This window comes from Amyelois transitella, chromosome Z (genome assembly GCF_032362555.1).
Source record: "Amyelois transitella isolate CPQ chromosome Z, ilAmyTran1.1, whole genome shotgun sequence".
In the NCBI taxonomy this organism is placed as follows: Eukaryota; Metazoa; Arthropoda; class Insecta; order Lepidoptera; family Pyralidae; genus Amyelois; species Amyelois transitella.
This window is the reverse complement of record NC_083535.1, coordinates 5,282,358-5,309,980: the sequence shown is the minus strand read 5'-3', so window position 1 is coordinate 5,309,980 and position 27,623 is coordinate 5,282,358. Positions and strand designations below refer to the sequence as shown.

At 32.8% G+C, this 27,623-nt stretch overlaps 1 protein-coding gene across 1 annotated transcript in view; it reads right to left on the bottom strand.

Annotated features, from left to right (window-relative positions):
• Positions 1-27,623, bottom strand: part of LOC106133888 (otoferlin) — a 63,507-nt gene that overhangs the window by 17,513 nt on the left and 18,371 nt on the right. Inside the window, exons 4-6 of the mRNA XM_060953741.1 lie at positions 4,556-5,160; positions 2,988-3,174; positions 1,575-1,637 (exon numbers count right to left, since the gene is read on the bottom strand). Coding sequence (XP_060809724.1) covers positions 1,575-1,637; positions 2,988-3,174; positions 4,556-5,160 — 855 coding nt within the window. The remainder of the gene's footprint in view (positions 1-1,574; positions 1,638-2,987; positions 3,175-4,555; positions 5,161-27,623) is intronic.

Sequence of the window (27,623 nt, the reverse complement as noted above, 5' to 3'; positions counted from 1 at the left end):
TTTAACTCTATCATTAAGTCAAATGGCTGAACGTGGCCTTTCAGTCTTTTGATGACTGTTGGCTCTGTCTACCCTGCTGGGTTAACGTCGTGTTTATATATTATGCTTATGTAAAATTTGTTTCAAATGGGTCAGACTCATTATTTACAAACAGCTTTTTAATAGTTTTTTAAATTGGTTGACAAGAATTTTATTCAAAAACAATTTGTTACAAGTTATGAGGTAATAACATTAGAAAATTCGTTTTATCTTACTATTGGTTAGTAAGTTTGCCTTGGGAACACAATAAGATGTTAAACTAACTGAAACAGTCTCAGCTAAGTGTGGAATTGCTTATTGTATATTCATTGCGTCCTCAAGAGAGCATATTAAGAGGCAAATACAATACAATTGTGTGCCTCATGCAAAATGGATAGACATATATGTATATGTAGAAATTATACTTCAGAATGCACCGACATGTTCATATTCAATTCAGACATTGTCATTGCGAAATTTTGCGAGGCTGAACGGATTTTCTTGTAATTAGGTTGTCATGTTACATAATTAGATTACGTTACCTTTATACGTTTTATTATATTATTTATAATCCTGAATTTAATATTCTTTTACATCTTTTTCTGTAATTAAATACACAATGGTAAAGAATAATACAAGATTATCTTCTACACACCAGTATGAAACTTTGGTAGAAATCTGTAGCGACGCAATGCTACGACGGTTGTAGCGACTACGTCGTAGATAGGCGTATCGTAGCACTTCTACGTTTGGTAGCTTTGTCTCCACAAGTCGCATGGGAAAAGATGACTGTATTTTCTCGTGAAAAATCTAGCTAGGTACATTAAATGCTATTTGCTCTAAATGTAATATGGCCTATGTTCATGTAAAAATATTTTTACTGTTATTAATAAACGAATATGTCAAGGCAATAATAGGTAATTCAAAAGTACGGTTAGAAACACATAAAAAAGGCAAAATTAAATTTTATTTATAAGTGATACATATGTAAGGATGTTAATACAAATAAAGGCTTTGCATGTTTTCTTGTAATAGCCATAGCCACTGTAATAATAAATTAGAAATTAAATTTAAAACATATAAAACAAGATAAAATAATAAATATTGTTTTAAAGTTCCATATTGAAAACTGAAAACTTATATTGTATGGTATTAACCTCTTGTGAACAAAGGATGAATGGAAATATATGTTATTGAACGTAATATTAGTATTTGGACAAGGAAACTAGCTGTTATTCTATGGGCTGTCCCAGTATCATTATAAATACAGGAATAATTTGTCTATGCATAATTCTAGCTTGATTTATGAGATAGTGAATCAAGAGTATGCTTCTTTTTAAGGGGAAATATAATTCATAGTATTAGTTTATGGTTAATCATACAGTTGCTTAAGTGTACAGTTTTTTTCATGGTGTATTCCCCTAACTATAAGACTTCGGTTGCCACTCAGAATACGTGTCGCATTTAAGAGCGTCAGTAGTGTTAGCTTATTAAGTCTGTAAACATTTGTCCCGTTAATGTATGCAATTCACAACGTATGCATAAATAGTACTTACCGATAAAGTGATGATCTTGTCAAACAGCATGATGGCTGGCATGTGGAAATCGAAGACGAAATACTGCGGACAAAATCAAAAGCATCAATAGCCTCAGATGAAAAGACCACATCGCACCATATCATATATTAAAATAATATTTTTCTCATCATAAAAATTATTTTGCATTCATTCGAGTTCGAATCCATTTGTCTTTGTAACCTCAGTAAGTGAAATTACATTTCCTGCGATGTTCGTCTAATACATTTAGTGTCACAGGAAATTTTATATTGGGTATGCGATGATATTTATTTATTTCTTTTTTATACGCTTTTACAATTTACTTTAGAAGCCGAGTACCGAGTTAATGATAATCTTATGTAAGTAAATGATTTTGGTTATATTTGTATCCATGTATTTTGTACTTTCTATCGATTTTAAAGAATGTGTTATTGATAAGTGCTTTTAATACAATATTTTATCCAGGGACTGTCTTCCACGATCTATATGAGATATAATACCCAGCAAAAATTAACTTTTGTACCAGTTTCTGTTTGCTTAAAGGCAAACAGGGGAAATTCCACGGAGTTTTTGTTGTTTTTTCGTTATATCTTTGCAAAACAAAGCGAAGCTGCTATGGTTATTCAAATTTATTGATCTGTTTCAGAAATCGTATGAATTCTAAATGGGGTAAGTGTAGAACACCAATAAATAGAAGCCATTCAGTTATACCACCTTAAGAAATAGTTTTTGTTTGTGAAAGTAATGTATCGATTGCAAAACAGTCCGCCGGCGAGTCATTTCATGCAAAGTTTCGATACAAAGCCATTTATGCTGCTTCGACTTGTAATACACCCTTTGTACCACACGCCTACACGCAATTTGATGACCTTTGGAAACACATACAATATTTAATTTTTCATCACGACCCTATTGTTTGCCGAAACAATCGGTAGCCTTAATTAATTTATGTACATTCGTCCACGGTTCAGATTATATATCTATAAATTGACGTCCAGTGAAAATGCTGCTGTGTAATTTACTCCGCCGCTTCTTCTACACTTGCGTTTTGGAAGTAGTAGTAGATTAAATTATAAGTAACGTTGTTGTACATAATTATGTGCTATATTTTTATCCTATTTACATTCTATTTTTCTATTTAACATCGAGTAACTAGTCTTTATTATTTTCCTTGTGAAACCTTGATATTGTAGTTTACATACTTAGCGGAATATTTTGAGTCTTGAAGCGACAATTAAAATCGAGAGTATATTTCTTATAATAAAATATAAGTCACCACTGAGCCTTCTGCTGGGTAAATATAACAAATTACAGCGTCCTTTTCGTTAAGTATATGATTGATTGGATTGTGCATAGACCATCCGCATATAAGTACGAGTAAATAGAAGAAATTAAAACTAAAGTCAAACTTACCTCGTTATAATAAGGACAATTGGTGCTTTCCTTGACGCTGGTGAACTTCTTCTGATCTCCGATCTGAACGCAGACCACTGGATCCATGTTCAGCCCAGCTAATTGTCTGGCTTCAATGATGGTCACGCACAGTTGGAAGTCGGCTGCCTTCAGAGCATTAAGTCGACTGCTGTCAATAGTACTGCGCCTGAGAGGAAATAATTGGTACTTATCAGTTTTTTTCCTGGCTTCCATCATTAAAATCCAACTAATCTTTATCTATACAAAACTCTTTCGTAACTGGCTGACTGATTGATAGACAACGGACATAGTCCAGACCACTGGGTTTTAATAGTCACGTCGATAACCTTGCGGGGTAGACGGAGCCTTAAAAAGACTGCAAGGCCACATTCAGCGTAATAATGGAATTAAGATTCAAATGGTGACAGGTTGCCAATCCATCGCCGAACAATCCGAAGTTAATTAGTCTTTTCTTAGTCTCCTTTTACGATATCAATGGGAAGATATATAGTTTTTTATCGTATTAGTGCTTAATATACGATAAATCCTTTACTTAACCATCAGTTAAAAATGAATTATTATTAAACAACTATGATATAACTTGAGATACCTTGGAAAATACAGCATACAAACTCAAACAACGAGCAAACCACACCAATATCGAATGTTTGCTTAATTGAATTAGTGGTTTGCGATATTCAGCGGTGTACAGTTAAAGTGAATTCTATTGATGAATATGCAATATTTTATTGTACTTTGTTACAAAGTTGTTTTGTTGCACAAAGACAGACAAAGCTTCAAAAACAAGGCTTCTTTTCTATCATAACTCCCAAACAAGCGAAGATTAGGCATAGCAGATGCCTCTAATAAGTACAGTAAAATTGTGTGATATGATCCTAATTCTTAACAGAACAATTTGCTTGAAATTTGTATCTGGGTAGGTAGGTGTATATTATTATTTTACCTTACAAAAGAATAAGTTTCACAGTCAAAAATATCATTCATTTCGATTCGACTTTTTCCGAATAATAACAAAAGCTTCCTGTTTGTTCCACAGGTCAATACTTGTTTTGAGCCCATAAATCAATTACAGCTTGAAAATTCGGTTGAGTTACAAAATACAGTTGTGTAATTCGCTCTCCGAAAACATTTTGCGTGCAGAATCAGCAATGTGAAAATAATGTGAAACCAATATGAAATTTAAGCAATGAGATGCAAATACCTTGGATTTTGGTGTATATTATTTTATTATACCATTTTACATGTTTGCGCACTCGAAAAACCAATCGTAGAATATTTAATTACGAAAGCATCGCAGGTCAATTGTAGAGATAAAACCCAAACCTCCACATTTTGGATCAACAATTATTCAAGTTGGATTGGGTTCCCCGCATAATGTGGTGGGCGAATGCGAATCGCTTCATATAAAACCCTCATACACCCGTTCCAGGATCGTGGCCACAAGCAGGCCCGGCCGTACCCTCTACTAACGCCAGGGTAAGTAATTTCTCATAGTTCGTCAAAGTACATATGAGCTTAGTAGAATACTAGACAGGAGATCTACTTACATCTTTTTAACTTTTGGCGTATCCGGCGGTGAGCGAGTATCCACTAATATTTCATCGGAAGACGGCGATGTCTGAGTGGGCATGGACAGTCCCGAGGGTCCGGGCATATCCAGTAGAGCTTGTTCCTCATCCTCGCTGGAATCCCGATGCCTCGGTTTTGCCAAACGAATGATACTGCGAACAGTCTGCAATGTAGAAGTTCGCTTGCGTTCACCTTCAGAAATAGTTACTACTTTATCAGCACCCATTGAGAAACCGCGCCTGAGTAACTTCTTCCCTGCAATCTTCAGTTTTCTAGTACGGGACTCTTCTTCTTGTTCTAAATCGATGACCTCCTCTTTGTTTGCTAGCATTGTTCGCTCGATACTTTGTACGTTCTTTTCAATTTCCAATAATAGATTTTCTTCATCCGAGGCTTGAACAGAGCTGTGTCCCGAGCTGATTTGGCTGGTGCTTGCAACGGAACCATGGACAGAAGGGATATCTATTATGTGAGATCCGTGACCGGAGCTGCCTTCACCACGATACGGGGCTCTATGGACAGCCACCAACGCGGGGACGGGCGTTGGCGGTGGCATGTAGAACACCTCCATATCCACGAAAACCTGGGTGAAAAAATTACCTTTTTTATTATGATCAAAGTTATTATTACTAACTGGAAAGAGTATAAAGCTTTGCAAAAATATGTAGATAATGATATTTCGAGATTATTGCTAAGTGGATTTCCTGTAGATACCATTACGTACGAGAATTATCAAAATTGACGAGCTTGCATGATGAGAGTGATGTATGTGGATGAAGCGAAAGAAGTATGTAAGAATTATAAAAATGTGGCTACATACATCTTTTATGATTCTTGCATAATTCTTTTACCCCTCCGAGATAGAGGATTATTATAATTAAACATGTTTGTGCATGTATTAAAAAGATACCTAAAAATATATTGATAAGACATGAAATGATAACATGTGTGGACGCCATATGTATCTATTTGTATAGGTATGTGCATATCAATTTAAATAGGTATCACTTGTTTATTTGTAAAACTATAATGTTAGCGTTTGGGTATTCCTTTTCTGAATATATTAAGATGCTTCGTAATATCTAAATCATTTTAAACCAAGATCAAGTAAGAAGGAGGACCTTATTTATATAAGTTTTCTTAGACCTTATTTTCGAGAGAAGAGTTTATTTTCAAATCTTGCTTACAACTAGATGTTAAGACGTCCCAGTATAGCGGTATAACTCTTTTAAAGAAACTAAAACTTAATAACACATTGAAAAAAGTTTTACTAAGACTTCAAATTTCCAGTGATTCGATGTTCTTCCTTCTTTGCCCCGTTGTGTTGATATGCGACTCGAGGGGGTCCACCTTGACTTACGAAAGAGAAACGGCATCTTATCCATAAGTCATTGCGGACCCCCGCGGCGCTGCATCTTCCATGAAGAAACCTGGTGAAGCTGTGGTAAGAAATACAAAGTACATAATACGAACAAGTTTTAAATGAATTAGTGAAAAAAATTGCTTTAAACAAATGTTTACCATGTTCAATCAATTAATGACATGTAACAAATATTTTTACATTTTATTGAGAAGTTATGCTCCTGGCGTGTGCATCGATCCTGAAGCTGTGCCGATGTATCCTGTACTATTTCGATTTCTATGTAACATATATCTATATAACATAACATAACTCAGTTTACATCATGATTCTTACACTAGATGAAAGTAAGACAAAAAAAATGATTACCTTTTGACATTAATATTCAATAGGAAGAGTACCACTACCTCTGTCTATCAATCCCATACTGAAATTACTACTACGTACTAGGATGACTAGTAGGTACGTTACAAATTACTAGGGTGGCTTGAGTAAGCCAGGCGGCCGTAAAAACTTTGCTGTTTATTATCATTAGAGTATACTTAAGTAACTTCTCGTATAATATTTTCACACTATGTTAATTGCCTCTTACACGCTTTTCTTCGCTGATGAGTTGAGCTTTGAGGCATTCTACAGTTAAAAATGTAATAAAGCTACAATTAATAAAAAAAAAACACTAATAAAAAAAACTATAGTGAATATTTTTTATAAATATGGAAAAGTGCCGAACCGATTCGGTCAAAATTGTTTTCACTGGAGCAAAAGTTTGGTCCACGCACAATGTATTCATAGTTTACTACATTTGCTCATATTCAATTATTTGATTTTTTTTATACGTTTATTGTGTCCCGTTACGCCCCGTCAGGCCTCGTTCTGTCTTTTCGATTAGGAAATCAGAATGAAATTTTCATAATCCAAATATTTCTCACAAACAGCAAATTTAGAACTTAAATACGGAACTCTAAAAATTCAATTTGGCATTAATTTTAGAAATATTTATCAAATGATATCCTTAGAAGTCAAAGGCAAATCAAATCTTATAACTCAAACAAATATTTTATATGATACATAAATACGAACCTCCCCAATACCTACTCGTATAATATGAAGTGTTACAAGTGTAAGTACCTAATTAATAGGTACACTTTATTGTATTAAAATTATTAAAACAGTTTTAAAGGGGTACAGTACAAAAGGCAGCCTCATCACACATAGATGTTAGTTTGATGTCCGCTAAAAACAACCTACCACTACATAACCTAGATCTTGCATGTTTATTCTTTTTATCCCATTCTTTCCAGTCGCTTGATGAAAACTGACGGTGATGACGGATCATCAGCCGAGGTGTTCCTGTAGTAAGCTTATCATTTTAATTATGCAAATTAATATTCCGGCTACAGGGTACAACTCACCAGATGAAGTCTCTTTTTATCCCATTCTTTCCAGTCGCTTGATGAAAACTGACGGTGATGACGGATCATCAGCCGAGGTGTTCCTGTAGTAAGCTTATCATTTTAATTATGCAAATTAATATTCCGGCTACAGGGTACAACTCACCAGATGAAGTCTCTCTTATGTTCAACTCTTGAGTTTCTTTCCTATATTAAACTCCTTACGGTATTATATTTTCACATATTTTTTTTCAAAGTTATAAATTAAATAAATATGGTACATTAATTATTAAGGTAATCATTATCAGGCAACATAATTTCAACTTTAATAACCAAGTAATAAAGTGCAGCTAATGATATTTGATGAATGGTGACAAAGATTATTTCAGACGAGATATGCGTGTAGTCATAGTTCTCAATACAAATAAAAAAAAGTTAGAATTTTGGCTACAAGGACCTCCCTATCAGATAAAGATCTCTTCTTGTCGGCGTTAATATTACTTATGATAAGATATATATGTAAGTACATACACTCTTTTATAAAGTCATAATCAAACATAAGGACATAAGACAAAATCATAATGATCGAATTTTATAAATAATGACTTAGAATTATTTATTAAGTTTGCGAACTTTGTTAACAGCTTATACACAGTAGATCATTGAATGTTGATGTTGGCGTGGTGGCAAGTGAACATTATACATGGTGGCTTTCCTGTACCAACACTTTGACACTGTTGTGACGAGAAAGACAACCATGTCAATGCTCATCATGATGTTAACTTCTTGACTCCATTAATTTTGTGCTAACACGGAAACAATATAATTTGGGATGACTTCCTTGTATAGTGACTTAACAATAATAAAGGACAGAGATACAAAGAGAAGAAACATAGTATAATGTACTCCTTATTTCATATGAAATCTCTTTTAAAATAATTAAAATAATCCAATGGGACATCAAAATCTTTTTGAATGTAGGTAAAGCAAAAAGGTGTCCAGTGATTACAACGAATCTAAATATTAAGCCTTTGTCTATCCCCCTGCAAACAAGTAGTAGTAGTTAACTCTTCAATTAATAATTATAGGTAAGTATATTATCATTAGGCATAGTCAAGAAGAATGTGGATAATAATAGTAGAAAATTGTTAAACCATATTATCAAGTCTACATCCCGTGCGGGGTAGACTTGTAGGTTGAAAGGCCACATTCAGCTTTATGGATTAATTAAGGAATTGAGACTCAATAATACACATTTAAAATTTATAAAAATATCATAAACTATTGAAGCACTTTCATTTTAAAAGGCGAACACTGACTTGAACAATTTTGGTTAGAGATAGATTCATTTGTTATATTTATTTAGCTGTCAAGTACATTAACCAACTGTTTTATCTGGTTTAGTCATAAGTTAAATTGTTTTTCTTTTCATGTACAATTTTTGGATAATTTTGGGTAGGTAATCAATCATGTTAATGTTTCTTCGACACCAAATCTTAAATAAGAGCTCTTTAAAATAGGTAGGTATCTTTTTTTAGTCCACACCGCAACGTTATGTTACAACGGCTTAACATTGAAGAAACATAGTAACTTGTATACTCTTATACGTGTACCAGGACCTGCCCTGTGTGAGAACCGTTATAGTATTGAAGTCTGCGGTAGCAAACTGAACTCTACTGCACGCAAAAGAATAACATAATATGGCAATAAAAGAAATTGAAACGTTAGCAGGGTATACGGTATGGTAATTCATACATAACCATAGGTAGCTGGCTAAAATTTAATTTTAAAAGTTCAATAAAAATACGCTAATAACTTTACTTTGTTCCAACGCCACGTCCAGGTGCCATTAAATAATAAGCAGCATAACAAAAATAAATAAATATTGGTAGATTATACCAGATATTTGTTTTAAGCTATTTTTAAATAAGAGAGTTTAAAAAATTGACAATATTACAGAATTCGTGTAGAAGTTTATGAAAAATAAAATGTCGTATCTTGGCGGCACGCGAATTACGTAGAAGATGCATCGACGTGGTCTTCATAAAGAATGCATCAGTCTCAGTGTTTGAACCACAGTACCAGAATAGGAATTGGGACAAACTGTATCGAACCCAAGCGTCCACAGGTCAATAAGGTAATAAGAGTTTTATTTGTATGGAGAGTCATGCAAGTGCGCCTTCCGATTCGTACTGTATAATTAATTACCAATAAATAAACCGATGCTTTGAACGCAACATTTACTTTGAGTGCCAATGACATCATTTAGTATCTACTATTGTCTATACAGATTGCTAGTACTTGCGTCGGCAATCCGACGCAAGTACTAGCAATTTGTACAGACAGTGGACATCATCACTATCACTACTAGGTATAATATACTATAGCTTGTCTATAAATCAAAGTCGCTTGCAGTTTTGTTTTTGGAGATAGAGTGATTCAAGAAAAAAGTTTATATAGGTATATATAAATACTACCTAAGCGAAGCCGGGGCGGGTAGCCAGTATTGTTTAAAATTAATGCATAAGATGCAAAGCAAAAGGTATATTTGTGCGACATAACTATATTTTTACCCCAGCTGCATTTATTATTGAGTAATACCTAAGCATGGCTAGAAATGGGCCCCGCCAACGCCCATTTTGTGAGACACAACCAAGAATCTACAGTCTCCCCACCATGCTATCCTGTTAAGTCACGTATGTCATGTATCAGTTCTCTAAGAGATTTTAACTATTACTTTAACTTTATTAATCCACATGTAAATAACATTTTAATTACCAGTCAGCTAGTTACATTTATACCGAATACAATACTTAAGCAAACCGATTGATATATTATTCTAACAAAAAAAAATTATAGGCTTCTTGGTGTAAGTATATCTAACTGTTTGCAGTAAGTATGATAAATACCTAATATGCTTGCAAAATGTATTTACTTAAATGTAAGCAGCTCTCTGCAGTAGACGATTTGGCCAAGCGTCAATACATTATTTAAAAAGAGGTCAAAGGAGCCAACCTCCATTTTATTGTACTAAAATATAATAATATTATTTGGTTTTAAAAGTAATATCAATTATTGCATGCAAAATATAAGTGTAAGTGGATGCAGCCGTTGATGTGGTCTTCATGACGTATTATTTTGTCCAAGAGAGTGGTTCCCAGTTTAAAAGTATCATAATAATTATCAGATAGTTTAAAAGAGGGGACCAATCACTGGGCCAAATTGTATCCAAGCTCCGTGCAGTGATTAAATGTATACCTTATTATAGATACATAAAATGTACATTTTATACAAATAGATTATAAAATACACTAATAATTCTTTTTAATCATTGTAGGTCTATATATATTAATGGTAAAAAAGAAACATAAATATTTAAGATTCATAATTCATTTAAATACAAATTAATGGAAGTAAATTTTATTTTTAAAACTACCTACGTTACAATTTTCCATTCTAAACGTTTATGAGATAAAAATTGTATCAGTAATTTCTACTTCAGTTAAAATTAAACTGTTTATATGATACTTAATTTAATACTTTTTGTAATTTAAAAGCTAAAATAGTATTAGGTATCAAGGTTATTTACAGTTTTATCATAAATATGCATGCATATTCTATTATCTGAGGTACGTGTATAAGCAAATATAAAACAGTCGATGTGGTATTCATGAAGAATTATGTCCAAAAGTTAGGCATTAATTTGAAAATATTGTTATTAACCCACATGTAAGCTTCGTGCGATGATAAGCTAAAATAAATTATACATTTGCTCAAATTAAACGTAATAAATACCCAATCTTGCCTATTGCTATTTATAAAGCTAAGCTAAATAGTTTTTCATTAATTAGTTCTAAGTGTATAATGTATAAATTGTGTCACTAATTCATAAATAATCAGTTTAAACGTATGGTAAATAGATAGTCGTTTTAAAGACCAATCGCTGGGCCTAATTGCACAAAAGCTATGTGAGGTATACAGTTTATACAAACTGCATAAACTAAAATTATATTTGTTTATGGCAAGTACTTACATGCGAGTAAATATAACGTCATTTATTAATGTTAAACAAGAATATTTTAATAGGATTCTATTTATCAATTCTTAATATCCGTATTTTCAAATTTAGTAGTTGTAGTAAGTTAGTTTAAATAAAATCAAGTTTTGCGATCATTTTGCTTATAATATTATAAAATGGAGTGCGTTTACGAGTCCGACTCCCATTTCGCCGTTTTTTTTTTCAATAAAGCACTGACGCAAAAATGTAATATTAAATTATTTACAGTATTAAGATTAATATCCATGTATAAATATCTTAAAGTAAAAGTAGCTCTTACAGCAGTCGATGTAATCTCCACGAAGTATGCTTTTGTCCAAGAGTTTGATCCCCAGCCCAAAAGTATTCTAATTAGCAGATGCTTTTGAAAAGGGGACCAATCACTGGGCCAAAATGTATCCAAGCTCCATGCAGTAGTATGCTAAAATAAACAATTACATTATATACAATTTCAAAAGTCAGCATAAAAATAACATAACGTTAGTATTTAATTTAAATATAAGTAAGTATAGGTATAAATATAAAGCATTTATTTAAATAGTAACTAAATAAAAGCATCTAACAGCTCAAAAATACAAGGTTTTTAATACATTTTAGATAATTATTTGTCTATCGCTATTCTTAAAACCAAACATTATAAATGAATTTTTTTTTACTATAAGTGCTTATGGAAATATACATTATTTAAGTTAGTATTCGTGCATCTCAGAGCGTAAACAGGCGAAGCAGTTGTTGTGGTCTTCATGAAGAATGTTTTGTCCCAGATTTTGGACCCCAATCAGCGAGTATTCTAATTAAAAGAAACTGGTTGGAAGGGGACCAAATACTGAGCCAAAAAAAAATCTGTGCGTTTTTAAGCTAAAATTAATATTTACACATCATATATAAAATTTTATACGACATATTACTATTCTTTTATATAAAAGTACGAATAGAATCATTATTAATTTCAGAATTATCAGTAATTGTATCGTGCAATATGTATTATCTTAAGAATGTAAGCAAGCAAATAAGTCGATGTGGTCTTCATAAATTATGTTTTATCCAGAAGTTTTGCTGTAATCATTTGAGTATTGTAATATAAAACACTCTCCGGTTGGAAGGAGACCAAACACTGAGCTAACATAAATCCACGTTTTTGTAAGCTACCAAATAATTACAATTATAAATAAATTTCCACAGGTAAAAGTTTATTCATAAAATATATATTTTGTATTAATAAGCATAAAATCGGTCGTAAAATATTTATAAAGCATTTAATTACAATATGTTATAAGCAAGACTATTTTTTATATCTATATTTTTTATGATTACTATTAACTAGAATATTCAATATACTTTTATTTGTCTATTGCTATTTTTAAAGCGAAAACATTACTTATTTACAGAATAAGGGCTAAGTTAAATCAAGCATAATGTGCCATTTTAGAATGTGAGCAGGAGAAGCACTCGTTGTGGTCTTCATGAAGAACTTTTTGTCCCAGATTTTGGTCCCCAATCAGCGAGTATTTTAATTATTAACACTGGTTGGAAGGGGACCAAACACTGAGCCAAAATAAATCCATGCGTAAATAAGCTAAAATAAATACTTAATTATACATTATAAGTAAATTTTGTCATTTAATATAAAATAAATTTATACTCGTCGTTATATATATTTTATATTTACTCTTCTATTAAGCTAAAATAAATAATAACGTATTAAAAATATATTTATAGCCGTCAGAAAGTATATATTTATATTTATTCTTTTATAAGCTAAATTAAATAATTAAATATTAAAAATAAACACGTTATAAAGTATATTGGCTAGTTCTCAAATGCTTCAAAGTACAGCGTAATCTTATCATAAAATAATAATTTTCTATTGAGCAGAACTACGTTTCTTACTTAATAAATATGTTAACATTAACAAAAAAAATTGCAGGAATTTCAATATTGGGTAAATTTTTTGTTAATGTGTTTATTTGTTTTCATTTATTGCCAACTTTAAAGCAAAACATTACTTATTTACTTAATTATATATATACATCGTGCAAAATGTATAATTTGAGTGCGAAGCAGTCCTTATGGTCTTCATGAAGAATATTTTGTCCCAAATTTTGGTCCCCAATCAGCCAGTGTTCTAGTTACAAAGACACCAGTTGGAAGGGGACCAAACACTGAGCCAAAAAAAGTTCGTGCGTATAAGCTAAAAAAATAATACACATTATAAACTAATTTAGGTATAGACGTTAGGTGTGAAGCATTAAAATGCGGCGTAAACTTTTGGTATGAAATAGTTGTGTAAGTAGCTATATACATATATATTAACTTAATAAAATTAATCTAGAATTTTCAATATACGTATCCATTATTTCCTTTTATTGCTACGAGTAGGTACTTTTAAAGCAAAAACATTAATTGTAATAATGAATACAAAAATAATGAATGTTTTTGCAGCAGTGCAGAATGCTACAGATAAGCAAGCTAAGTGATCTTCTTGAAGTATGTTTTGTCATCAATCAAAGAGAAGACTAATTAAAAACAGTGCTACTTTTCAATAGAATAATACGCTTTCAGTAGACCCATTTATTAATGAACCTTTCCCTAAAATTACCTTGCAGACGTAGAAGTTGAAGCATTTGGGTACTTACAAAGAGGAAAATATTATTGTGGAAGTGCAGCATCTTGGTCTTAATGAAGCTTGTTATTTGTTCTAAGAAATAATCGCAATCTTTAAGTATATCAACAATAATACCGAAAGGATTGTGATTACAACCGTAGAAACAAATATGTGTGGCGGTACCTAAGCTAAAATTCAAATGTTTTAAGGGGTGTTAAATGTCGGAATGGTGGAGGGGTGAATAGGATTTTTACAGTAACTAAGCCAATGTAGAATCATCGAACGCTGTTCTTCGTAGTGCTGTAGTGATGTCACAATGTCTCCTCTCCTATTGATGTGTTATTTTTGTACACAATACAAATTTAAACACAAAATAAGAGGGAATAGTTGTGCGATCAGCATACTCTTACGGCTTTCGTTATATGTTTAAACATTAAATATATTTTATAGTGTACTGTATAGTTTACAAACATAGGAATGATTTGAGTGATAACAAGAGTACTTGGCTAAAACTAAACTGACAAGATATAATTTAGTGCATAAGAAATTAAGGAAAGAAGAAGTGATGGTCAATTGAAAATTTACTTTCAACACTGCTTGAAAACGTTTAAACAGTGTTGTTTGCTGTTTACATTGACTTATTTAGTAATGTAGATAAAGCTTAAATTTTTACTGAGTATTATTTTCTGTTTGATATCGTAGCAATGTAATGGCTGTATTAAATTGTCACGGGAATAGGATTAATTATAAAGTTAAAAGCCTGGATAATTATTGTTTTTACAGGTTACGCGAAAAGTGTCCTACACGCGGGCGGGCACTAACAAGTAAGATATAATGCCTTATTATTAATAATTTAAATAACTTTTAGGTCGTCGTAAATTTCAAAATTCCTACGAAATTGTATACGTGAACGGAAAATTTTCCTCTTATTTATTTCGTGTGCCAAAAATAGATTGAAATCAGTTACTGTAGAATGTCAAATGGAATAAAAACAATATTACCTACCTTCCAAGAATTACTCATGCGAAGTATAAATTGAATATAAACGAGGAAAGCGCTTAAGTCCCCGTGGGCTTTGGACAATTCAATGCGTACACAATTTGTTGTTTATCATTTTGATAGAGGTGGTACCTTACGTACCTTACTTTTTCATATGTAAAAATATGTATTTTTATCTTCTTCCTCTTGGCGTTACACTCTCATCTCTAGAGAAGAAACTTTTCACCATGAGCCTGGATTAAGTAAGTCAGGTTTTTGGCCGAAGCGACTCCCGTTTAACCTCTGCAAAGGGAACCTAACCCGTATCGGATCATGGTTATCCAGTTGACTAAATATACAGGATTATTCGGGTTCAATTACTAGTTTCACCACCAACGTTTATATTACTCTAAGTATTTAAGTAAACTTATAATATCCGATAGATGTGTGAAATTTAATTACCTATTAAAATATTTCTTAATAATAAAAGATAATCAACACTACCAGTTTTAAAAGATATTGTTACTTCAGTTGCGAAGCCCCGGGCTATGGGCCGGTAGTGGCCCAAATAATAGCTTCCAAAGTTAACTCCCTGAGAGGCGCAACTTTCGCCTTTTGATTACTTCCGAAAGGCTTTAGGCACATCACTTAATATTATGATGCCAAAGCATCGAGACGAGAGAGATAAAGTGGCTTAGTTGAAGTATTTACTAACATTACTTATCACTCGATCCATTTCATGATTTTTCATAAATGTTGTTTTCCGATGATGCTGTTTCAGCCATCGTAAGTATTTATATGAACAATTGCTGCCATATAATAAGAATTACCAAGCAATAAAGCAGAATGTGATTAATATTATAACTTTCTAGGTCAACTTGACGGTTGATAAATTACCTACTAAGTCTAAATCACAAATACCTAATATTTTGAATTAATTATTCAGTAGACAGCGAAATAGATAAGTACGCTACAAAAAGCTTTGTTAAGTACGTCATTATTTTATCATATTTTGTTCAAATTCCGGTTTTTTAATTATCTTAGAAATAGTAGTAGTAAATTTTCCTAGACACCATTTGTACCTAAGTAGAAATAGAGAAATAAAAGTTAAATGATACTTTTACTAACAGCTTTATTTTATTGATTTATAATTTTTGTGATATTTCTGTTTAGAATTCGTGAATGGAATGTTTAATGGACCCTATTCCCGGGCCATGGAGTGATACAAAGAAATATGCCTCAATATTTTTTCTAAAAGCTGGATCAGCCACGTGATTATTACATACTTGAAGGCACGAAATCAGACCATAACCGAATGGTTGCCCTAATCTGTTATCCTGAAGGTCTCCGGATTTTTCCTCGTTCTGTTAAACCCTAACACCGTCGTGGTGGTCCATCATTCGAGAGTCTGTGGGTCGCTATTCCCCAACAGCTCGCCACAAGCTTCCCTGCGGAGACTGTCTGCATCGAAAAGATGTACGCTATTTGTAAATCCATATGGTATACTTAAACTTTTCATCAAACATTAAAATATTACAAAATCAGATTCTTTATCACCATAAATAGAAGAGGTCAACATAAATTCTAACCTCGCTTCGGTGTGCAAATTACTTAGAAATCTGTTTGTGTAATGTATTTATAATAATACAATGCCGTTTTTTAAATCGCTTTAATTTGCATAACAACTAAATTGCTTACAATAAAGTCCCTAGAGCAATTAAAATGTAAGGAAAACGTAATAAAGTTTGCAGTACCTACTTTATTTTTGTATCTAATTGTCGATGTAAGGTTTCGTGTGTTATTCATTTTTTTTTTAATCTCTTAGTTATCTGTCTGACCGGTTCTTTGTAAGTTTTTGAGATCCTGTATTAACAACAAAACTTAAATATTTTCGCTTATCATAGAAATGATTAAGAGACAAGTCATTTTTTTTTTTAATTTGATTTCTATTCTGTGATTCAAGTCCCGCATATCTTTCTTGTTCTTGAACCACCAGGTAGATTTCGATCTACTAGTTGAGTTCATTAATGATTTTTAAATGAGTAATTTTAATAATTTAATTTTGAAGATTTTGACCGGATGACCAGATGTTGACTAGAAAATACCTCGGTCCAAAGCCGGATAGAGCCTACAACAATGATTAGGCCGCAATGTTATTTTCATTAATATCGAAAATGTAAAAAGTAAAGTATTTTTAAAATTTATTCTAGTACTTTATGGACGATTTTTAATTAATTTAAATGGACGATGGTATTTTCTAATTTAAAGGAGGTTTGTTTATGATAAAAGGTTTATTGGCTAAAATCTAGAATTATGGTACCGTTTTATAACGGATTTGAAATGTTAGCTAGCTAAAGTTTAAACGAGCATTATTTTACAAATATACATGCATAATAGCTTAACACTGTAAAACATGTTATTTGGGATAAGAATGAAACCGGGAATACAGCTAGCCGATAATGTCAATGAAATGAAATGAAAAGAGTAGGTACGCTTAATGGTAAAAGCTTCTTTTAGACTATTACTTGTAACAATATGCATTTATCACGTAATGAGAGAAGATTCATCTGCTAGCAGCAGATAAATTTTAATGGTAAAAACAATGGCGTGTTCTTTTCGCTTTTAGTCTAAGCATAGCATACCTATAATATAAAATTAAAGAATGACCTATTTGCTTCAATTTATGGGACATATAACATAAAAAAATCAGTCAAACAAAACCTCTGGTTTAAATTTATGTCATTCTCCGCCGCTGCATTACCAGTTTCTTTTCTCTTTTTTCAGCTTTCTTATAAACAACATAACAAGTTAACTGAAAACCTTAGGTGCTCTATGTCAACCCATTTGTACAATATTTAAAACCAAATTAGGACACGATTAATATACATACATTGGCAAAATCACAAGATTTGCTTGAAACAAAAAAAGGCATCTCATATATGCCATTTTTACTTTTTCCAGACTGAATGAGAATAGAATTATAATTGGTGATTGTTCTAGAAAAAATAAGGGATGTGCCGTTAATTCCTCCGCTCGTCACAACATTTAACATCTAATGACAGAGGCGTGTCTTGTTCGCCGTTAGTCAAATATTACAACATCTAATTCAATTGAACATGATAATATGACTACAGCAAACGAAGAGTAACGCACTATTCAGTAAAAGGTTTTGATAACAGCTCCGTCCGCGTTTTTCACATTTTAAATTCCAGTTTTTCATATTATCATGAACATTTTTAGATAAATTAGTAAGTATGTTTGACCACAAAAAATCCATAAAAATCGGCCCAGCGTTTTAGCTGTCATAGTTTAATATTTATAATTAGTATGAAAATATGAATTCAGAATTAAAATTGTTTTCAAAAATCGCTCTTCGTTCACTCACATTAAAATAAAATATATAATACAAAAGGCGCGTTCTATGCGCCGTTTTCCACATAATATTAAATGAAAGAAGAGCTGAAACATTAAGTCCGCCGTTATTTGCAACCTTTAATACCGAATTAGGATTTTGACTTTTGATTTTCTCGTAATGACAGAGGCGTAGGTATCTTCGTCTGCGTTGGTCAAAAATCACATCATATAACACGACTACAGAGAACGATGAGTGTTAAACCTATCATTACTTCATTAAAAAATATTCAGTTCTATTTTTGATCTTATTTTTATATTAAAGAACACTCTTTGTTTGCCAGAATCAAATAAAAACTACATCAAGCGCGTCCTATGCGCTGTTTAATACAAAATGTAAGAAATTAAAAATGCTAGGTCACGTCATGTCGGCCGCTATATTCAACATTTAACAACTCATGAGGACACTGTATATATACAGGTAGTTAACAAATAAGTAGAGAATGCTCTTCTTTGATTGCATAACGTCCATTCTTAAAAAATATAGAGATATTTAAAACATAACCACTCATGAAAGAACAACAATTCAATGAGGCGTTTTGTGGCGCCATTTTTCACATTCATATTAGGAACAAATATGTTAAAATATTATTTTAATGTTTCTTGGCATTTGTGAATTGTTTTTTCCCTGATTAGATCTACAACATCTATCATTTAATGACATAGACGTGTCTTGTTCGCCTCTTTGTCATAAATGAACATCTACCACATACAACACAATTAAAAACACGTGGAGAGTTATTTCATTATAATAACAAATCTTTATGCAGGACTAGCTTTGTCCTGCTAAAACCAAAAATCCGACTTGCCCATTTCTCGTGAGATTTTGTATCAAAAGCCATATCCGGCCTTCAAAATTAAAAAAAAAATATTCCGCCGGATGGCATGCAAAACTGCAACTAACAGACTTTGGCATATATGTTTTAGTATGGAAGTGTAAACTTTAAATTGTTATATTATTACGAATTGAGAAAAGATTGTTATGAAATAAATCTCTTCGTTTACTACAACTGCTAATTATGTACAATAAAAACTACATTAAGCACGTTCTTTGCGCGTTTTTGCTACAACATATTAAGTATGGATTGTTTGTAAACCGGTCGACGCTTCATAAAACACATAATGATAATGACAGAGGCGTGTCTTGTTCGCTGCTTGCCAAAATCACAACACATAACACTTTATACACTATTTATGAAGTGCAACTTAGGAATAGATTATCTGGGTAAACTTCAAAACATAACTAATTACATAAAAGAAATATATGGTTAAAGCATGCACTATCCCATGTTCACAACATAAATTATTATGGATGTAGGGCTCATCCTGCTCGCCATATATTAAACAGGATTACTTATGAAACATCTACAACCGCACAAGACTAGGTAGATAATATATAAAACATGATATACAATGACATTTGTTCCATAAGGATCCCTGCATAATGTATAAGGAGACAGTCATTTGACACAACATTTAACATCTAAAAAGTACAATTCGATTACAATAAATATCACTTTACATCTGTTCTGTGTCTCAATATATAACACTGTGTAAGGAATAAAATTGCTAAGTTGGCAATGGGTGATCGCGTCCCTACGCACTTTGTTTTATTCATCACTGTAAATTAACTTATTGACTGACTGCGTTGAACAATATTCTATAACATAGCCGATCTTTGTAACATACCTATATTATATCATGGTAACTTATTTAACGTGAGTTTTCTAAATTTCATATGAAATTACGAAATACATTGAGGATGCGCTATTTGTACAAAGCTAATAACGACACGTAACACATAATAACAATAACACAAGCTTGTCTTATTCGCTGCATGTCACGATCACAACATAGATTATATTGGATACAGGGGTATATTCTGCTCGCCATATATTAAACAGGGTTACTTCTGTAAAATCAAGTACATCATAAGAAATTTATGTAGAATCCCATTAAAGAACATCACTTGTTACAGGAGTTTCCCTGTATTAATACATAAGGAGACAGCCATTTGTCACAACATTTAACATCTAATGAGGAGATAGAAATTAGTGTAACCCTATTTCGATTTCAATGAATATCACATGATATCTGTTGGTTATCATAACATTAAAGTACTTCATACTGAATGAAAAATAATATTGCTTAGCTAGCGGTCACGTAGGGACCTACATACGCCACTACCGTACTACTTTGCTTAGTTTATCACTGGACGTTAACTTTACCAAAAACTAACTAACTGACTGCGTTGAACCATATACTACGGGCGATGGGGTCGTCACATCCCTATGCCATTTGCTTAGTTCGTCTCTGGACATAAACTCTACCAAAAACTAACTAACTGACTGCGTTGAACAATATTCTATAATATTGTTCAACGGGCGATGGGGTCGTCACATCCCTGCGCCATTTGCTTAGTTCGTCTCTGGACATAAACTCTACCAAAAACTAACTAACTGACTGCGTTGAACAATATTCTATAATATTGTTCAACGGGCGATGGGGTCGTCACATCCCTACGCCATTTGCTTAGTTCGTCTCTGGACATAAACTCTACCAAAAACTAACTAACTGACTGCGTTGAACAATATTCTATAATATTGTTCAACGGGCGATGGGGTCGTCACATCCCTACGCCACTTGCTTAGTTCGTCACTGGATATAAACTTTACCAAAAACTCAGTGACTGACTGCGTTGAACCATATTCTATAATATTGTTCAACGGGCGATGGGGTAATATTAGGGACGCCAGATCTATACAACGATAATTAATTACAACATGCAACATATACTAACAATGACAAAAGCGAGTCTTATTTACTTTTTGTCACGTTTACAACACACAATATTTAATAATGAGAGAGCATTGTTAGTTTGCTTTGACTCATAATAACATTAAACACAAAATAAATAAAAGTATTTTCAATGCGCGGTTATTAACGCATTAATATATATATATATATATATTTTACAGAACTTACTCACATTGTTCCCGTTCTCATGGAAATTACAGAAAAAAAGTACCTATTAAAGCGTACCCTATGCGCCGTTAATCATAATCACAAAATAAAAATGGATATAAGGGTTAATACTGTTTGTCTTATATTGAACAGGGTAACTTATGAAACACCAACAATCTTCCAATACGAGATAGATAAAATATCAACGAAACTTCTTAAGTGAGCTTTCCCTTATATCGTATAAAGTGACAGCCATTTGTCACAACATCTAATGAGAACATAGGAATCGGAATTAGTGTACCTAACTCTATTTGAATTTCAATGAATATCACCTCAATCTTTCGGTTATGTCAACATTTAATACCGAATGAAGCATATTATAATTTATGATTATATCACTTCCCTACGCAATTCATTTAATTTGTCACTCACTGGATATTAACTTTTATCTCTAATTGAAAGACTGCTCAAATAGTTCTATATTGTTGCTCAACGGGCGTTTGAGTCGTCATATCCCTACATCATTTGTTTAGTTTCTCACTAGTCTCAATAAAAGTGCGTTCTATGAATACAACAAAAGCAATGAAAATAAGTCCTCCTCATCGATTTCCACAATAGTTTTACACCAAACGAGGATATAATATATTAGGGACGCGCGACCTATACATTGCTAATTACAACATGCAACACAATGACAATGACATAGGAGTGTCTTATTCGCAACTTGTCATGATCATAATACACAAGATATATAATGAGAGAGCATTGTAAGTTTGCTTCAACTCGTATGAACATATAAATAAATAGATACGTGTCAAATTACACCGATTAAAACACATATAAAACACAAAATAATAAAAGAGCTTTATATGTGCTTTTATTAAAAACATTTAACACCGAAGGAAACTTTTTATTTCTAAATTTAGCTTTAGCTTGCAGCTCCACCTGCGTTAAACTAAAATTCTCAGTTTTGGGGCACACTTCAACACTGATATAAAATACATGTAGGTATGTAATTCAATCAAGTTCTACCCGCTATTTGTAATAAGTTTAATTTTATTGGATTTGGGGTTTTAACTTTTCGCCATATATTAAACAGAGTTTCTAGTGTGCCATCAACAACTTGGCAAGACTAAGAAAATAACATCATAAATAACAACATTTGTTCCATGATTTTTCCTTGTGTAATGTGTATACATTACACATTACACGGCTGTCTCCGTATGGAGACAGCCGTCTGTCACAACATTTTACATCCTATTTCCATTCTATATCCTCATTACGGATATTGAATTCGGAACAATAAGTCTTATATTATTTCCATTCAATGAATGAGAACCAACATTTAACATCTAATGAGGATATTGAAATTGGAATTAGTGTAACTCTATTCTGAATTGAATGAATTACATACCTCTTACAAATTATATGTCGGTTATCACAACATAGGTAAATATCAGAATAAGGATACGCCTTATGTCTGTGGGTTTGTACGGTATATTTTACGAACTTTTTCTGATTATCTATTATTATAAAATGTAGGGTCGTTTAATAAGTATCGCTAATATGTCGTTTAATATAGTTAATAGTAACTACAAATAATAGATAATGACAATGGCAAAGGTGTATCCTTTTTGCTGTGCACAACATTGAACAAATAATAAGGGAACCATCTAATGAGTGTAACTTGCAATAATTAGTATAATTAATTATTTTTTTCTTTTTTTAAGTAAATTAAAAAAATGGCTTAGCCATCTAACCCCCACCTAAAACTGCTCAAAAATCAATAACGAAATGTGAAAATAACAAAAGATTGCATTAACATTACGGATATTTTGTAAGAAAAATTGGGAAACATTTGACAAAAAAATATTAAGATATTTAAATATTGGATTTCATGTGAAGGAATGTGTATAGTACATAGAAAATTGTTACTTGAAAATGCCGCGTTTGCATTCAGCTGGATAAATATGATATATTCTCAGACCGGATTCTTGACGTAGTTAAGGAATACGACAGGCTTTACATTCCAAGATGCTGGCGTCATATTTAACGAACTAGGTTCATTTCTATCTAGTAAGTAACTACGCACAAAAGCGAATGCATTTTGTCGGAAGTTCTCGATACTTTAATTTATGTAAGCTTTTTTTAATTCAAATTACTGAAAGCGAACTTTTGGGAAAAAAGGATATCCGTTATTAAATTAACATATTTTCCTCATTAAAACTCTACGTACCGGAACCATTCATGTATTTGGTTGAAGCATATTCTTTTTTACAAAAGTGGACATACATATATAATACCCCGCAATAATTTTTTGATTTATTAAAATAGGTATTAGTTTCAAAATTAATTTAATAATAAAATTCATTCAAATAATTACAGTACAGGTTACCATTATAATATTGAGCAAAAAAAAAACATAATAAACGTTTACTGTATCGGGATTACTTCAATATTTTTATTTTTAGTGTTTGTATTACAGCGTCAACAGAAATAATTTGTGAAAATTTCATCTTTCTAGTTATCACGGGTGACAGACAAATGGACGGCAGAGGATTAGTGATAGGGTTCCATTTTTACCTTTTACGTACAGAACCCCTTAATTTATAATGAATAATCAGATCCCATTTGCTGATAAATTGATTATTATCTTCGGTTTATGATTGAAACAATGTCATGTTAGCAAAGTAATATCCATGAAAACATGGTTTACATTTAGGAAGAAATAAGATGAAAACTATGTAGCACTTTTAAATCAAGCTTTTTCTAGGTAAATTTATTTATAGTAACATTTTAATGATAACCTGTAGTCTTCTTATCGTAGCAAAAATATAACTGGTAAATCTGTGCAAAACGTCGCCATGCGAATAATTTTAACAAGCTAGTTTGCGGAAGTTGTACAACTTGTTAAAAGTTATTAGATCGAGTAAGGGGATCTAAGTAGGAACTTTTATTTTTACTCGACTCGACGCCAACAACATAATTTTTCTTCAAATATGTTGTAAAAGGCGACTAAGGGAAAGGTTTATAAACTTGGGATTCCTCATGTAGGCGAAGGGCCAGCAACCTGTCACTATTTGAATCTTAATTCCATCATGAAGCCATAGAGCTGAATGTGGCCTTTCAGTCCTTTCCAGACTGTTGGTTCTATCTACCCTGCAAAGGATGTAGACTTGACTATATGTGTATGTAAAATATGTCACGTTATATATAGAGACTGAATTTATGTCAAAGCTAGTTCGTTGCAACTTTTAATTAGTATGCCATCTGAATCTCTATAATGGGACGTTGAGACTGTTTCAATGTACATATTTTATTATCTTGTTAGCCATCACTGAATGGGTGATTCCTGGGGGTAACATTAAGGGTCATTGGGTAACCTCGGTTTCCCTCATTTACCCAGATGGAGTAACAACACTGGATAATATATTTTATTGGCTGGCACGCAAATGTCATGCTCGCCCATTTTACTTATTATTTTGTATCTATTTTTGTATGATTCGTATTAATACTTCATCATTTCTATTATGATAATGATAGTTGTAATGTCAGACTTGATAGCAGATGCCTTAGGCAAGAATAGGTAAATTTTAAATTAATGTGATATGGATTCAAACGGTATGTCATATAATTTCAACTTGTTAACTCCTTTAATTTTAGGATACAAATTAATTTATCTAGGTAGTAGTGACAATGCAGTCATTGAGCAATATTTAATTATTGCTCAATGAGCGATGATGGGGCCATCACCTCCCTATTACATGCGATTTATTTTGTCACTAGACATTAGCTTTACTTTAAATGACTGACTGACTGCGGTGAGCAATATCCTATTATTGCTCAACGGGCGATGGAGCCGTCACATCCCTACGCCATTTGTTTAATTTACATACATACATACATATGGTCACGTCTATATCCCTTGCGGGGTAGACAGAGCCAACAGTCTTGAAAAGACTGAATGGCCACGTTCAGCTATTTGGCTTAATGATAGAACCGAGATTCAAATAGTGACAGGTTGCTAGCCCATCGCCTAAAAGAGGAATCCTAAGTTTATAAGCCTATCCCTTAGTCGCCTTTTACGACATCCATGGGAAAGAGATGGAGTGGTCCTATTCTTTTTTGTAATAGTGCCGGGAACCACACGGCACTGTAATAGTGCCGGGAACCACACGGCACTATTACAGTGCCGTGTGGTTCCCGTGGTTGTTTAATTTATCACTAGGATTTAGTTTTATCTCAGTCTGACTGACTGACTGCGTTGAGCAATATCCTACTATTGCTCAACGGGCGATGGGGTCGTCACATCTCTACGCCATTTGTTTAATTTATCACTAGGCATTAGTTTTATCTCAGACTGACTGACTGACTGCGTTGAGCAATATCCTACTATTGCTCAACGGGCGATAGGGCCGTCACATCCCTATGCTATTTGTTTAATTTATCACTAGGCATTAGTTTTATCTCAGACTGACTGACTGACTGCGTTGAGCAATATCCTACTATTGCTCAACGGGCGATGGGGTCGTCACATCCCTACGCCATTTGTTTAATTTATCACTAGGCATTAGTTTTATCTCAGACTGACTGACTGACTGCGTTGAGCAATATCCTACTATTGCTCAACGGGCGATGGGGTCGTCACATCCCTACGCCATTTGTTTAATTTATCACTAGGCATTAGTTTTATCTCAGACTGACTGACTGACTGCGTTGAGCAATATCCTACTATTGCTCAACGGGCGATGGGGTCGTCACATCCCTACGCCATTTGTTTAATTTATCACTAGGCATTAGTTTTATCTCAGACTGACTGACTGACTGCGTTGAGCAATATCCTACTATTGCTCAACGGGCGATGGGGTCGTCACATCCCTACGCCATTTGTTTAATTTATCACTAGGCATTAGTATTATCTTAGACTGACTGACTGCATTGAGCAATATTCTATAATTTAGCTCAATGGGCGATGGGGTCGTCACATCCCTACGCCATAATTATAAAAAAGGTAATGCATACTTCTCAAATATTCAAAATCTTTAAAAAAATATTAGTTAAATATTAAATCTAACACTTGTTACAAAAAAAATATTATTACGAAGTATAATAGCAATGACGGCTTGTCTGCGTATATTTTCCCTTAGAAATCAATGTTAATTATCTGTTGTCATAATTTCTAAAGAATACAGCAACAAAATCTTGTCTGTTATTAAAAAGTCCTGACAAGTAGGCTTATTTGGTGAAGTTCAATGTCACCACACCCCTCGAAAGTAGGTCGCCTGGCACTGCGCCAACGAGCCCCTCCCCCGCCCCGCACCCCGCTCAGGCGCAACAAGTATACGATGCGGGAAATCGTTTCCATTGTGAATTTCGATCTAAAAGTGTCACATTGATGGGGCTTGACTTTTGAAAGTAATTTTCGCAAGATCGATTAGAATTTGAAATTCATTTCGCAAGTTCGTCGTCACAGGGCTAAAACGGAGTAGGTATGCTTATGACATTCTAAAGATTAGATCATGATTTACATTTAGTTGATGAACGTGCAGGTAAACGAATTAAAGAAACCAATTATAGGATCCTAGTACCTATTAATAAATATATTTCTTAAATGTATATCCTCCATAATTTTTTGCAAGAAAATACATATATCCTACACACATCAAATCAAATTAATCTTATGATACTTATTAAAATTTTTGTACGTTTGATTGCGCTTTGGCATCTTGATTTCTATCTATTCTAAGATAGACTAATCCTAGACTTTTCACAAAGTTATAAACGTGTGGACTATTTATTATAAGTTTTAATTGCAAAAGCTAGTTACGAAAATTAGATTTGAGAATAGTATAAAAAGAGCGAAGCGGGCAAAGTTATCATAACATTAAAGAAGCAATACTATTAAAAAACTAAAATAGTTCCCATAAATTGATCCACCAAATCATTTAAACTTCAGACAAATTGAGTACAAATGCCCTTTTATAAGCATGGCCCATTGAGCTAACAACACAGTTGTGTTGGGCGAGTCAAGTTCATTGTCAAGTTTACCCTCGAAGCATCCCTTGGCATGTTGCCAGCCTATAGCTATAGCACCCCTACAGCCTCAGCTTCGCCCGCTGTCTCCCTGTGCAACAAGTACGGAATTTGGAAATCGTTACGGTTATTCAGCCTCGTTTTTTAACCATGCCGTATTCCTGATTGCTTTAGGCTTCTTGGTATATAAAAAAAAAAATAAATGGTTTTGTTCTGTTCTAAAAGTTTATAAAAAGCATGCTGTGAG